The 16,250-nt window shown below is 46.3% G+C and overlaps 1 protein-coding gene across 2 annotated transcripts in view; it reads left to right on the top strand.

Moving 5' to 3' along the window:
- Positions 1-16,250, top strand: part of ptprna (protein tyrosine phosphatase receptor type Na) — a 238,779-nt gene that overhangs the window by 172,560 nt on the left and 49,969 nt on the right. Inside the window, exons 12-14 of one of the 2 annotated variants that reach the window (XM_063051377.1) lie at positions 7,916-8,128; positions 11,524-11,721; positions 14,220-14,367. In XM_063051377.1, coding sequence (XP_062907447.1) covers positions 7,916-8,128; positions 11,524-11,721; positions 14,220-14,367 — 559 coding nt within the window. The remainder of the gene's footprint in view (positions 1-7,915; positions 8,129-11,523; positions 11,722-14,219; positions 14,368-16,250) is intronic. The other variant, XM_063051378.1, reaches the window with a different exon arrangement.

Raw genomic sequence — 16,250 nt, 5'->3', positions numbered from 1 at the left:
CAGAGCAAACCCGATGGGCTAATAGCTTAATTCTGCTCCTAAGTCTTAAGGTCTTATGGCCTTCTGCTCCCCTCTCTTCCGGTCATGACGAAGGGACTCAGCCGGAAACATCGACTGTTTATCCCCCTCCATAGATGCTGAGTTCCTCCAGCATTCTGTGTTTGTTACTCTTTCATCCTAAGGAACTGGAGAAGGAATCTGTCAAGAAATAGCTATGGATTTATAGAGGAAAGCATCAGCTTTGGTAATGGCAAGGTGTGAGTGAAATAGCAGGAGGCAATAGTAGCATTCCATCTGTGAGCGAGATCTATGGTTAAAATGTAAGTTACTTATCTTGGTGTATAAGCTGTTTCTAACAAATCAGACAAATTAATAGCACAAATAAATTCATAGGTACAAACAGATTGTCTTTGTTCTCATTGATCTACAGTAATTGCCTGCAGAAAAATGAATCTCAGTATACTATATAGTGACCTATACATACTTTGATAGTAAATTTACTTTCAACTTTGAACTTCCTGGTACAAGTTAATAGACAAGCACATTTATAGTCATAAAGTTATATAGCAGAGAAACAGGCTCCTCAGCACAACTCATCCATGCCAACCAAGATACCCATCGAAAGTAGTTCCATTTGCCTGTGTTTGGCCTATATCCCTCTAAATCTTCCCAATCCGTGTACCTGTCTAAGTGCCTTTAAAATGTTAATGTACCTGCTGTAACCACTTCTTCTGGCAGATTTTTCTATATGCTGACCACGCTCGGGGTGAAAAAGCTGCCCCTCAGGTTCCTATTAAATCTTTCCCCTTTCACCTTAAACCTATGCCCTCTAGTTCCACATTCCCCAGCCCTGGGGGAAAAGACTCTGTGCATTCAGCTCTATCTATGCCCTTTGTGATTTTATGCACCTCTATAAGATCATTTCTCAGTCTCCTCTGCTCCAGCCTCACCCCATAACTCAGTGCCTCGAGTCGCGGCACTGTCCTTCTAAAGGACAGCATGGTAGTGCAGCACTATACAGTGCCGGCGACCTGGACCTGGGTTTCATTCTGCTGTTGTTTGTAATGAGCTTAAACATTCTCCCCGTGACTGCATGGCTTTCCTTCAGAAGTCTGGCTTCCACCACATTGCAAAGACGTTCAGGCCAGTAGGTAAACTGGGCAGCGTGGGCTTGTTGGGCTGGTGTCCTGTTTCCATGTTATATCTCTAAATAATACAAGTTAGCATAAATAAATCTCCTCTGCACTTTATTTCTAGCTTAATAGCACCTTTCCTGTGGTGGGGTGACCAACAATGAACACAGTATTCTAAATGCATCCTCACCAACAGCTTGTGTAACTGCAAAGGAACATCCCAACCTCTGTACTCCAGCACTCTGACTGATGAAGGCCAGCGTGCCAAAAGCGTTCCTCACCACCCTGTCAAATGCAATAATTAGCAGAGGGATGCTGTTACAGAGTGGTTAAGATTGGAACAAAATATCCCAAGAGCAAAGTGCTGAAGATGATGGAAATAGAACAGGGAACAGTACAGCACAGCCTCTGAATCACAATCTGATTATTATCAGGAACAATTGGGCAATTTGTTTTGCAGCAGCACGCTGCAAGACATAAAAATACTGTAGGTTACAATAAGAAATATAAAAATTAAGTAAGTCGTGTAAAAAGAGAGCGAGAATAGTGAGGCAGTTAGTGTTCATGGACCATTCCGAAATCTGACACTGGAGGGCAAGAAACTCCTGAAACGTTGAGAGTGGTGGGTATATGGAATGCAGTGCCAGGGCTGGTGGTAGAGGCTGGTACATTGAAGGAATTAAGGAAACTTCTAGATAGACACATGGATTATAGAGAAATGGAGGGCTATGTTGGAGGAAAGGGTTAGATTGATTGTACAGTAGGTTAAAAAGTTGGCACATTAATCTTTTGATCTTTTAATCGTGGACTGAAAGGCCTGTGCTGTTCCGTAGTGTTCTGTGTGCTATGTTTAAAAGAAAAGGTTACAGTATGTTGATATTATAAGATGAGGTTTGGGCCGAACAGGATAAATACCAATACAGTACAGACCACTGGGGCCAAATGGCCCGTTTCTGGCAGAATCAGGTGTATTATCACTGAGATATGTCATGAAATATGTTCTTTTGTGGCAGAGGTACAGCACAAGACAAAGGTTACTCTAAGTCACAATAAACAAATAGTGCAAAAGAGGAATGGTGAGGTGGTGTTCGCGGCTCGTTCAGAAATCCGATGGCAGAGGGGCAGAGAGCCTCAGAGATTCTTCCAATCTGAGTACGACACGAGCAGCAAGTGCAAGGTTATACTGCCATCTGCTGGTTTCCCCCCTCATTCTGGGAATACAGAATATTGCCTCTGCTTCAACTTTGCAGACTCTAAGTTTGGAACTCCCTCCCCAACGTCAGTGTGGGAGCACCTTCACTGGAAGGAGGGAAATATCTCAAAATATTAATGAATGCAATGTATAAGGCACTAGTCAGGCCACATTCAGAATACTGTGAGCAGCTTTGGGCCCCATATCTAACAAAGGATGTGCTGGCACTGGAGAGAGTCCAGAGGAGGTTCATAAGAATGGTTTTAGAACCATAGAACCATAGAAACTACAGCACAGGAACAGGCCCTTTGGCCCTTCTTGGCTGTGCCAAACCATTTTCTGCCTAGTCCCACTGACCTGCACACGGACCATATCCCTCCATACACCTCCCATCCATGTATCTGTCCAATTTATTCTTAAATGTTAAAAAAGAACCCGCATTTACCACCTCGTCTGGCAGCTCATTCCATACTCCCACCACTCTCTGTGTGAAGAAGCCCCCCCTAATGTTCCCTTTAAACTTTTCCCCCTTCACCCTTAACCCATGTCCTCTGGTTTTTTTCTCCCCTTGCCTCAGTGGAAAAAGCCTGCTTGCATTCACTCTATCTATACCCATCATAATTTTATATACCTCTATCAAATCTCCCCTCATTCTTCTACGCTCCAGGGAATAAAGCCCTAACCTATTCAACCTTTCTCTGTAACTGAGTTTCTCAAGTCCCGGCAACATCCTTGTAAACCTTCTCTGCACTCTTTCAACCTTATTTATATCCTTCCTGTAATTTGGTGACCAAAACTGAACACAATACTCCAGATTCGGCCTCACCAATGCCTTATACAACCTCATCATAACATTCCAGCTCTTAACTCAATACTTCGATCAATAAAGGCCAATGTACCAAAAGCTCTCTTTACGACCCTATCTACCTGTGACGACACTTTTAGGGAATTTTGTATCTGTATTCCCAGATCCCTCTGTTCCACTGCACTCCTCAGTGCCTTACCATTAACCCTGCATGTTCTATGTTGGTTTGTCCTTCCAACGTGCAATACCTCACACTTGTCTGTATTAAACTCCATCTGCCATTTTTCAGCCCATTTTTCCAGCTGGTCCAAGTCCCTCTGCAGGCTCTGAAAACTTTCCTCACTGTCTACTACACCTCCAATCTTTGTATCATCAGCAAACTTGCTGATCCAATTTACCACATTATCATCCAGATCATTGATATAGATGACAAATAACAATGGACCCAGCACTGATCCCTGTGGCACACCACTAGTCACAGGCCTCCACTCAGAGAAGCAATTCTCTACCACCACTCTCTGGCTTCTTCCATCGAGCCAATGTCTAATCCAATTTACCACCTCTCCATGTATACCTAGCGACTGAATTTTCCTAACTAACCTCCCATGCGGGACCTTGTCAAAGGCCTTACTGAAGTCCATGTAGACAATATCCACTGCCTTCCCTTCATCCACTTCCCTGGTAACCTCCTCGAAAAACTCCAACAGATTGGTCAAACATGACCTACCACGCACAAAGCCATGTTGACTCTCCCTAATAAGCCCCTGTCTATCCAAATGCTTGTAGATTCTGTCTCTTAGTACTCCCTCCAATAACTTACCTACTACTGACGTTAAACTCACCGGCCTATAATTTCCCGGATTACTTTTTGATCCTTTTTTAAACAACAGAACAACATGAGCCACTCTCCAATCCTCCGGCACTTCACCCGTAGACAGCGACATTTTAAATATTTCTGCCAGGGCTCCCGCAATTTCAACACTAGTCTCCTTCAAGGTCCGAGGGAACACTCTGTCAGGTCCCGGGGATTTATCCACTTTAATTTTCCTCAAGACAGCAAGCACCTCCTCCTTTTCAATCTGTACAGTTTCCATGGTCTCACTACTTGTTTCCCTCAATTCCATAGATTTCATGCCAGCTTCCTTAGTAAATACAGACGCAAAAAACCTATTTAAGATCTCCCCCATTTCCTTTGGTTCCACACAAAGCCGACCACTCTGATCTTCAAGAGGACCAATTTTATCCCTTACAATCCTTTTGCTCTTAATATACTTGTAAAAGCTCTTTGGATTATCTTTCACTTTGACTGCCAAGGCAACCTCATGTCTTCTTTTTGCCCTCCTGATTTCTTTCTTAAGTATTTTCTTGCACTTCTTATACTTCTCAAGCACCTGATTTACCCCCTGTTTCCTATACATTTCATACAACTCCCTCTTCTTCTTTATCAGAGTTGCAATATCCCTTGAGATCCAAGGTTCCTTATTCCTATTCAATTTGCCTTTAATCCTGACAGGAACATACAAACTCTGCACTCTCAAAATTTCCCCTTTGAAGGCTTCCCACCTACCAATCACATCTTTGCCAGAGAACAACCTGTCCCAATCCACGCTTCTTAGATCCTTTCTCATTTCTTCAGATTTGGCCTTCTTCCAGTTCAGAACCTCAACCCTAGGACCAGATCTATCCTTGTCCATGATCAAATTGAAACTAATGGTGTTATGATCACTGGAACCAAAGTGCTCCCCTACACAGACTCCTGTCACCTGCCCTAATTCGTTACCTAACAGGAGATCCAATATTGCATCCCCTCTAGTTGGTCCCTCTATATATTGATTTAGAAAACTTTCCTGAACACATTTTACAAACTCTAAACCATCTAGACCCCTAACAGTACGGGAGTCCCAATCAGTGTATGGAAAATTAAAATCCCCTACCACCACAACTTTATGTTTCCTGCAGTTGCCTGCTATCTCTCTGCAGATTTGCTCTTCCAAGTCTCGTTGACTATTGGGTGGTCTGTAATACAATCCCACTAATGTGGCCATACCTTTCCTGTTTCTCAGCTCCACCCATAAGGACTCAGTAGACAAGCCCTCTAATCTGTCCTGCCTGAGCACTGCTGTAATATTTTCTCTAACAAGCAATGCTACTCCCCCACCTTTCATTCCTCTGCCTCGATCACATCTGAAACATCGGAACCCTGGAATATTAAGCTGCCAGTCCTGCCCCTCCTGTAGCCAAGTTTCACTAATTGCTACAACATCATAATTCCACGTGTCAATCCACGCCCTCAACTCGTCTGCCTTCCCCGCAATACTACTAGCATTGAAATATATACACCTCAGAAGATTTTTACCACAACCTTTCTATCAGCGGATTTGCTTAAACTTTCAACATCATTTATCTTCATCCCAGCCACACTATCAGCTCTGGCACTCTGGTTCCCATCCCCCTGCAAATCTAGTTTAAAGCCTCCCCAATAGCACTAACAAACCTCCCTGAAAGGATATTGGTCCCCCTGTGGTTCAAGTGTAACCCGTCTCTCTTGTACAGGTCCCACCTGCCCCAGAAGAGGTCCCAATGATCCTGAAATCTGAAACCCTGCCCCCTATACCAATTCTTCAGCCATTTGGAAATGAAAGGGGTATGAGGAGCATTTGATAGCTGTTGGCCTGTGCTCATGGGCGTTTAGAAGAATGGGGGGTGGTGGATTTCATTGAATCCTATCAATTATTGAAAAGCATGGATAAAGTGGATGCGGAATGGATGTTTCCTATAGTGGGGGAGCCTAGGACCAGAGGGCACAACCTCAGAATACAAGGATTTCCCTTTAGAACAGAGATGAGGAGGAATTTCTTTAGCCAGAGGGTGGTGAATCTGTGGAATTCAGTGCCACAGATGGCTGTGCAGGACAAATCAATGGGTATATTTTTGTGTTGGTGCGTGGCCAAGTGGTTAAGGCATCAGTCTAGTGATCTGAAGGTCACTAGTTCGAGCGTGTTGTGTCCTTGAGCAAGGCACTTAACCACACATTGCTCTGCGACGACTCTGGTGCCAAGCTGTATGGGTCCTAGTGCCCTTCCCTTGGACAACATCGGTGGCGTGGAGAGGGGAGACTTGCAGCTTGGGCAACTGCTGGTCTTCCATAAACCTTGCCCAGGCCTGCGCCCTGGAAACCTTCCAAGGCACAAATCCATGGTCTCACGAGACTGATGGATGCCTATATATAAATTTAAAGCAGAATTTAATAGGTTCTTGAATTGTAAGAGTGTCAAAGCTTACGAGGAGGAGAATGGGGTTGAGAGGGAAGATCAAATGCCAGCACAGTAATGCTCTTTAGCACTAGCTGTAAGATCGGTGTTCAATTCCTGCCACTGTGTCTTGGGTGATTGTAGATTCTCACTGTGACTCCTGGGCTTCCTCTGGCCGTCCCAGTTTCCTCCCACATTTCAAAGATGTACAAGTCAGGGTTAGCTGTATGCATGTTATGTTGGCAATGGAAGCGTGACGATATTTGCAGGCTGCCCCCCAGCACAGTCCTCAGACTGTGTTGGTCATTGTTGCAAATGATGCATTTCACTGTATCGGCGTATGTGTGACAAATAAAGCTAATCTTTCATCTTCAGGATCTATGGGTCAAATGGCCCAATTCTGCTCCTATATCTTATATCTGATTGAAGAATTATAATAGGATAGAACCTGTCCTTCGGCCTGCTAGCACACAACCTAATGGTGTGCTGGGCAGCACTAGTGTCGCCTCACGTTCCGGTGCCCACATAGCGTGCCCACAATCTTCATCAGAACAGCAACGAAACAAGCCCCCTTTTCTCCCTCCCATTCCCACCACACACACACACCCCCACACACAGGCACTCTCTCTCTCTCTCTCTCTCTCTCACACACACACACACACACACACACACAGGCACACTACACACATACACATACACACAGGCACACACTCACACACTCACACACACACACACACACACACACACAGGCACACTACACACATACACATACACACAGGCACACACTCACACACTCACACACACAGGCACACACACACACACACAGGCACACTCTCTCTCTCACACACACACACAGGCACACTCTCTCTCTCTCTCACACACACACACACACACACACCTATCTCCAGGCCTCTGGAAGGAACAAGGTTTTGTTTATTTGGAGCTGCAGACTGTAACAGGCCCTTCCAGCCCCACGAGCCTACGCAGCCCAGTTATTTTTTATTTAGAGACATACAGCACAGGACAGGCCCTCCCAGTCCAGCGGGCACCCCGAGAAAACCCATGCAGTCACAGGGAGAATGTACAAACTCCTTACAGATGGTGCTGGAGTTGTACTCTGAACTCTGACGCCCGAGCTGTAGTACTGTCACGCTAACCGCTATGCTCCGTGGCACCCCAGTGAACCTACTAACCCGTGAAGCTTTGGAAAGGGAGAGGAAACCCACACAGTGACAGGGAGAACGTACAGTCAGCAGTGGGTGTCGAACCCGGATTGCTGGTGCTGTGGTAGCGTTAGGCTAACTGTTACACTGTGTTGCCATGACGAGTGGATTCAGGCCGATGGGGGAGGGGAGAGGCCGGGAGGTGAGAGGTCAAGGTGACACCGGGCTGCTGCTGATGAAATCTGGTGTTGTGAGGCTCTCCCTTTTGCTCCCCACTCTAGTTCAGACCCTGGGGACTGTATCCCATGGTGCAGCTCAAATAGCAGTCAGTTCCTGCCACTCACCACTTTCGGGCCTGTCTGTTTTCACAGAGGAATGCCTTTCACCTGCTGCCGAAGCCAGCGAGGCACAGCGACACCTTCCGATTCCTGCTGCTGACGTTCATTGCCGTGGCCTGCATCGCGGGGATTCTGATCGCTGGAGCTGTCATCTTCTGCCTGCGGCAGAATGCCAAGCGGCGTCAGAAGGGGAAATTGGCCGGGATGGGCAGAGAGGGAGCAACGGACACCTCTCTCGAATATCAGGTACTACCCCTGGCGTGATTGAAACTTGTCCTCAAATATCAGATATACAGTGCGGTCTCCACCCTCTCCATCCCCCGATAGCACTCATCCCCTGCAACATAATATCCACCCTCCAAATTACCCTCTACCCCTCCAATGTCACTCGTCCCCCTCAACATAACATCCACCCTCCAACATCACTCAACCACTCCAACATAACATCCACTTTCCAAATTACCCTCTACCCCTCCAATGTCACTCTCCACTCCAACATAACATCAACCCTTCAAATTACCCTCTACCCCTCCAATGTCACTCTCCACTCCAACATAACATCAACCCTCCAAATTACCCTCTACCCCTCCAATGTCACTCTCCACTCCAACATAACATCAACCCTCCAAATTACCCTCTACCCCTCTAGTGTCATTCATCCCCCTCAATATAACATCCACCCTCCTAATTCCCTCCATCCCTCCAACATTACTCAACCATTCCAACATAACATCCACTTTCCAAATTACCCTCTACCCCTCCAATGTCACTCGTCCACTCCAACATATCTACCCTCCAAATTACCCTCTACCCCTCCAATGTCACTCGTCCACTCCAACATCATTTGTCCACTCAACATAACATCCACCCTCCAAATTACTCTCTACCCCTCCAATGTCACTCACCACTCCAACATAACATCAACCCTCCAAATTACTCCATCTACCCAAAGGCAAGAGAATGGGCTTGACAGGGATAATAAATCAGCCCTGATGGAACAGCGAAGCAGACTCGATGGGCTGAATGGCCTAATACTGCTTCTATGTTCTTATGGTTCTATGGTCACTGTACCCTCCATCCCTCCAATATCACCCATGTCCCCTTCAACATAACTTCCATCCCTCCAAATTGCCCTCTACCCCTCCAATGTACCCTCTATCCCTCAATATTTCACCACCCCTCCAATGTACCCCTGTCCAATATAACTCCCACCCCTTCAAAGTACTCCACCCTTCCAATACAAACCCACCCCTCCAAAATAACCCAACCCCTACATTATAGCCTCCAATACAAACCCATCCCTCCAAAATAACCCAACCCTACATTATAGCCTCCAATACAAACCCACCCCTCCAAAATAACCCTCAGCTCTCCAATAGAACCCCCACGCCTCCAATTAAACTCCCACTCCTCTGATATACTGGTGGTCGGCTGGTGGTGCAGTGAGATCAGCGCCGGGCTTGAGAACGGAGGTTCCCGAGTTCGATCCAGTGACAGACCTCCCCCGTGCGCGCGCTCTCCATCCGCGCCGGGTTGATGTCGAGCTCGCAACTCGGCCTCGTAAAATAATACTGCAAGATGTCTGTGTGAGGAGTGGTGCCCCACACAGCCTTTCGAACTGCGCCTTGTAAGGCATGAAGATGCCGGACACTGGCCTCGCATGGTCTGAGTCAACGTCATCATCATCACCTCTGATATACCACCCCCCCGCCCCGAGGCCCTCTGTTAGTCGAGGTTGCCCATGGATGTTGCATCCCAGTTGTCCAGGTGATACACAAGCCAGGGCAGTGCGAAATGGAGAGCAAGCTGTTACCCATCGAGCAGGTATCACACATCCACTCCAACATAACACCCACCCTCCAAATTACTCTCTACCTCTCCAACATCCAGGTGTCCAGGTGCTGTAGGAGTTGAACTTGACGTAGGACTGCCTTAGGGACTCCAGCTTAGGGTTCTTTACTTGGCATTTACTCCTGAAGCTTTCCCCATGAGTGGGTATAGCAGAAGTTTGAGATCAGAGTTTTCCTTCTCCTAGGTGAGCTGCAACCGTGGCTGATGAGCCCCATCTGTCCGAAGAGCCTGGTTTTAAGGCGCCAATAACCCACTTTTGCCCCTTCTCCTGTCAGTAGAAATGATTCTGCCTGGCTTAGTAGCTAAGCCACATGTGAAGGCCAGGAGCTGGACTTGGTTGCCAGAGGCTACTTGAGACGCACGGATTTGATAGGTAGTGGGAGCTCATCCTCACTACCACCTGCCCTCCGCAGCTATAACAACCTTAAGGAAGCAATATACCCACCCGTCCCTCCAATAGAGCCTCCACCACACCAATATATACCCTACCCTTCCAATATGCACTCTGCCTCTCATATATACACTCTGCCTCTCATATATACACTCTGCCCCTCATATATACACTCTGCCCCTCATATATATACTCCGGCCCTCATATGTACACTCTGCCCTTCATATATACACTCTGCCCTTCATATATAAACTCTGCCCCTCATATATATACTCCAACCCTCATATGTACACTCTGCCCTTCATATATACACTCTACCCTTTATATATGCACTCTGCCCCTCATATGTACACTCTGCCCTTCATATATGCACTCTGCCCCTCATATATGCACTCCGCCTCTCATATGTGCACTCTGCCCTTCATATATACACTCTGCCCCTCATATATATACTCTGGCCCTCATATGTACACTCTGCCCTTCATATATGCACTCTGCCCCTCATATATGCACTCTGCCCTTCATGTATACACTCCGCCCATCCAATATATACACTCTGCCCCTCATATATGCACTCTGCCCCTCATATGTACACTCTGCCCTTCATATATGCACTCTGCCCCTCATATATGCACTCCGCCTCTCATATGTGCACTCTGCCCTTCATATATACACTCTGCCCCTCATATATATACTCTGGCCCTCATATGTACACTCTGCCCTTCATATATGCACTCTGCCCCTCATATATGCACTCTGCCCTTCATGTATACACTCCGCCCATCCAATATATACACTCTGCCCCTCATATATGCACTCTGCCCCTCATATATATGCTCTGCCCCTCATATATACTCTCTGCCCTTCGTATATACACTCTGCCCCTCATATATACGCTCTGCCTCTCATATATACACTCTGCCCTTCATATATACACTCTGCCCCTCATATATACACTCTTACCTTCATATATACACTCTGCCCCTCATATATACACTTTGCCTCTCATATATACACTCTGCCCCTCATATATACACTCTGCCTCTCATATATACACTCTGCCCCTCATATGTACACTCTGCCCATCCAATATATACACGCTGCCCTTCATATATACACTCTGCCCTTCATATATACACTCTGCCCATCCAATACATACACTCTGCCCATCATATATACACTCTGCCCTTCATATATACACTCTGTCCCTCATATATGCTCACTGCCTTTCATATATACACTCTGCCCATCCAATATAATCCCCACCATTCCAACCCTCCTGTATAACCCCCACCCCTCCTAAATAATCTGGCATGTAGCTGACTGTGAGGACGACCGGTGCAGACTGTCTTGTGGTAATGATACCAACGGGCAGACTGAATATTTGTCTGCCCGGCAGGAGCTGTGCAGACAGCACATGGCGGCCAAGTCATCCTACACGCGGGCGGAAGCAGCGGATACGTCCCGGGTCAGCAGTGTCTCCTCGCAGTTCAGTGACGCACCACAGGCCAGTCCCAGTTCCCACAGCAGCACTCCGTCCTGGTGTGAGGAACCAGTTCAGTCCAACATGGACATCTCCACTGGTCACATGATCCTGGTGAGTCCCTGCGACTGGGAGGGGCAGGGGGGTGGCCCTGGGTGGGAGTTGGGGGGCTCGGCCTTGGATGGGGCCGGGGGCAAGGGTCGAAGAGCGAGGAGGCAGAAACAGAGGGACGAAGGGGAGGGGGGTTGAGGTGAAGTAAAGGAAATCTGGGAAGGGGAAGAGAGTTGAGTGAAGAGAGGAGGTGAGGATTGAGGGAGTGGAAGTGAGCGAGGAGATGAGGTGAGGATTGAGGGAGTGGAGGAGAGCGATGAGGTAGTGGAGGTGAGGATTGGGGAGTGAGAGGTGAAAGAGTGGAGGTGAGTGAGGAGAGGAGGCAAGGATTGAAGGAGTGAGGGGAGGTTGGAGGGTGCAGGAGAAGAGGAAAAATTCAAGTTTCTAGAATCAGAGGACTACAGTACAGAAACAGGCCTTTCAGCCCATCAACTTCATGTCATCTGCCCAGTCCCATCGACCCGCACCTGAACCATAGCCGGTTTATTGTCAAGGATACAAGTCCATGTGGGCACAGATGCAGTGGAAAACTTACTTGCAGCAGCGTCAGAGCAACAGACACAACATTCAGAAGGAAAACATGAATGTAAAATTGTGCAAACGTATACAATTAGAATAAGGAAAGCAAAGTCCATTTTAGTACAAACTGATCAAAGTGGTCATAGTTTTGCTAACCTGTAGTGATTAGGGTGGTGCCAGTTGGTTCAAGAACCAAACGGTTGAAGGGAAGTAGCTGTTCCTGAACCTGGTGGTGCACTCCCTTGTATTAACCATTTCCTCCCCGTGCATTCAAAGTGCTGTACCAGACCATGATGCACCCAGTCAGGATACTTTCAACAGAATATTGAAAGAAGTTAATGTTTGGTGACAAGCTGAACCTCCTTAACCTCCTGAGATATCAGTAGGTTTGAAAGAATGCCAAGGATGTTGCTGGGACTTCAGGACCTGAGTTTTAGGGAAAGGTTGAACAGGTTAGAACTTTATACCCTGGAGTGTAGGAGAATGAGGAGAAATTTGACAGAGGTGTACAAAATTATAAAGGATATAGATAGGGTAAATGCAAGAAGGCTTTTTTAACTAGGTTGGGTAGAACTAGAACTAGAGGCCATGGGTTAATGGTGAAAGGTGAACTGTCTAAGGGGAACACAAGCAGGAACTTTTTCACTGAGAGGGTGGCGAGGGTGTGGAACGAGCTGCCAGCAGAAGTGGTGGATGTAGGTTTGATTTCCACATTTAAGAGAAGGTTGGATAGGTACATGGATGGGAAGGGTATGGAGGGCTGTGATTTGGGTGCAGGTTGATGGGACTAGGCAGAATAGTAGTTCGGCATGGACTAGATGGTCGAAAGGCCTGTTTCTCTGCTGTCGTGTTCTCTAACTCTATGACTGATTCTAAGAGAGTGAAAGAAAGTAAAAATACCAGCTGTTTTGAGCACCAAATGGTTGAAGGGAACTACCTGTTCATGAAACCCCTTATTCTTCTAAGCTCCGGTAAGTACAGGCCCAGAGCCATCAAACACTCCTCATACATTAACTCTTTCACCCCCCCCCCCAGTTACATTTCATAAACCTTCTCTGGACCCTCTTCAATGCTAGCATATCGTTCCTGCATACTGCTCACAATACTCTGTGCGGTCTGACCAACGCCTTATAAACTATTAGCGTTACATTGTTGCCTTTAGATTCTAGTCCTGTTGAATGAATTGCATTTACTTTGCAGTATCTCCAGAACTTCACTGCTAGGGCGCAGTGTAGGTGGCAGGGCTACATTGTGCTCCAGAGTGTAACAGCAAATCCTGGCAGCGGTACAGTCTCAATGGGCCAGACAGCCTCTTGTAACCATGGCAACACTCCACCCAAGAAGCCTATCTAAGCAAATCCCATTTGCCTGCATTTGGCCCAAATCCCTCTGAAACTTATTAATCAAAGCAAAAAAAAATAATACTGAAGCAAGGAACTGAGGATGCAGTTTGGCAAATCAGTGGTGAGGACTCAGTATGATACAGTGTACAAGTCATAAATAAATGCACGTCAGTAAACAAATGTAAATAAATCAATTCAAATTCATATTATCACATGTATTCAAAACATAGAGTGAAATGTGTCATTTGCGTTGAAAACCAACACAACTTCGGGATGTGCTTGGGGCAGCCTGCAAGTGTTGCCACACTTTGTGGCACCAGCATTGCATTCCTGCGATGCTCAGCAGCACATACAGAACACAACAAAACAGGACAACAGCAAAGCAAGCCCCATTCCTCCCTCCCACCCACCCACACAGATGGACAGCCCTCCAACTCTAGGACATGCCTCCATTCTCCGGGCTTCAGCAATCTTATTCCAAGGACCAGACTTAGGTTTTCAAGTCTTTGGGAGGAGATCTACTAGGGAACAGGGAATAAGGGATTTCGGCATTAGTCCAGAGGTGCTGAGGAGAGGGGGAGAAGTACAAGGGGCTTCTGAAACTCTGCCAAGGTTATGACGTTTTTCCTTCTTTTCCAGTCGTACATGGAGGACCACCTGAAGATCAAGGATCGTCTTCATAAGGAGTGGGAGGCCTTGTGCGCTTACCAGGCCGAGCCCAACTCTTGCTCCATTGCACAGAGTGGGGCCAATGTCAAAAAGTGCCGGAATCCCGCCTTTGTTCCATGTAAGTGCGAGCTAATCTGTTTTATTTGATTCATCCATGCCTTTTCTTGTAGTCGTTCATAGCTTGTGGGTTCATTGTCCACTTCCAATTGGATCCAATCCAGTCCTTCGAGAGGACTGGAATATAAAAACAAGGATGTAATGTTGAGGCTTTATAAGTCATTGGTCAGACTGCACTTGAAGAATTGTGAGCAGTTTTGGGCCCCTTATCTAAGAAAAGGTGTGCTGGCATTGGAAAGGGTCCGGAGGAGATTTACGAGAATTGATATCAGAAACGAAAGGGGTAACATATAAGGAGCGTTTGATGATGCTGGGCCTGTACGCTGGAGTTTAGAACAATGAGGAAGAATCTCATTAAAATCTATCGAAAATGGAATGGCCTGGATGTTTGGGAGGATGTTTCCAATAGTGGAGGAGTCTAGGACCAGAGTGCACATCTCAGTATACAAGTACATCCCTTTAGAACAGTAATGAGGAGAAATTTCTATAACCAGAGGTGGTGAATCTGTAGAATTCATCATCACATTTGACTGTGGAGGCCAATTCACTGAGTATATTTAAAGCAAAGTTTGATAGGTTCTTGATTAGGGAGGACATCAGAGGTCAAGGGGAGAAGGCAGGTGAATGGGGTTGAGAGGGGTGATAAATCAACTTTGATAAAAGCAGATTCAATGGGCCAAATGACTTAATTCTGCTCCTTTGTCTTGTGGTCTTAAGTTCATTGTCCATCAGAGAATTTCTCAGGGAAAGAATGACTCATATGGTGAAATCTGGAGTTACATGCAGGCTGAATCAGGTCAGAATAGAGTCATAGATCACCATAGCCCAGTAATGGGCCATTCAGCCCCTCTAGTCCATGCTGTCCTGTTATTCTGCCTTCATATCCCTCCCATTTATGCACTTATCTAAACTTCTCATAAATGCTGCAACTGAACCCCCATCCATCACTTCCACTGGCAGCTTGTTCCACACTCTTACCAAACTCTATTCCCTCTAAATATTTCACATTTAACCCTTTACCCATGACCTCTAGATCTAGTCTCATGCAACCTCAGTGGAAAAAGCCTGCTTGCAATTAGCATATCTATACCCCCATAATTTTGTACACCTCTGTCAAATCTCTGCTCATTCTCCTACGCTCTAGTAGATAAATTCCTAACCTATTCAACCTTTCCCTATAAGTCAGGTCCTCAAGACCTGGCAACATCCTTGTAAATTTTCTCTGTACTTTCTCAATCTTACTGATATCTGCACTCGCAGGGTGGATTCGCTACCAGGAACAGCTAAATCTTCAGGCAACCATTCTCATCGCCAATGGATAGCATTCAATTTAAATTGATAAATAGGTTTATTATTATCATATGTACCTGGGCACAGTGAGAAAGCTTGCTGTACATACCATCCACATAGTTTCATTACAACTGTCTTATGAGGCGAAGTTGAGCAAGTTAAGGCTTTTTTCTTTGAATGAGGAAGTATGAGATGTATAAGATTATCAGAGTCTTAGAGTCATACAGAAGTGCAGCCAGAAACAGGCCCTTCTGCCCATCTGCGCCATGCTGAACCATTTAAACTGCCTAATCCCATTGACCTGAACCGGACCATAGTCCTCCATACCCCTCCCACCCATGTACCTATCCAAACTTCTCTGAAGAGGTGATAGGCAGGTGCGAAGAAGAGAAGAGGGCCAGAGTGGGGAATTGAAAAAGAGGGAAGGGGGAGGGTATAAATTACTGGATGTTGGAAAAATTGAAGTTCTTGTCATCTCTCTGGAGGCTACCTAGTTGGAATATGAGATAGAGTTGGCAGCTAGTGCTTTTTTCTCAGGGCAGAGGTTGTTCGTTTAAGGTGAAGGAGAAAAGTTTGGGGAGGTGGGAGGAGGAG

This window comes from Mobula hypostoma, chromosome 6 (genome assembly GCF_963921235.1).
Source record: "Mobula hypostoma chromosome 6, sMobHyp1.1, whole genome shotgun sequence".
Classification (NCBI taxonomy): Eukaryota; Metazoa; Chordata; class Chondrichthyes; order Myliobatiformes; family Myliobatidae; genus Mobula; species Mobula hypostoma.
Note: the sequence above shows the minus strand (reverse complement) of the source record. Positions and strands in the feature narration are given on the sequence as shown.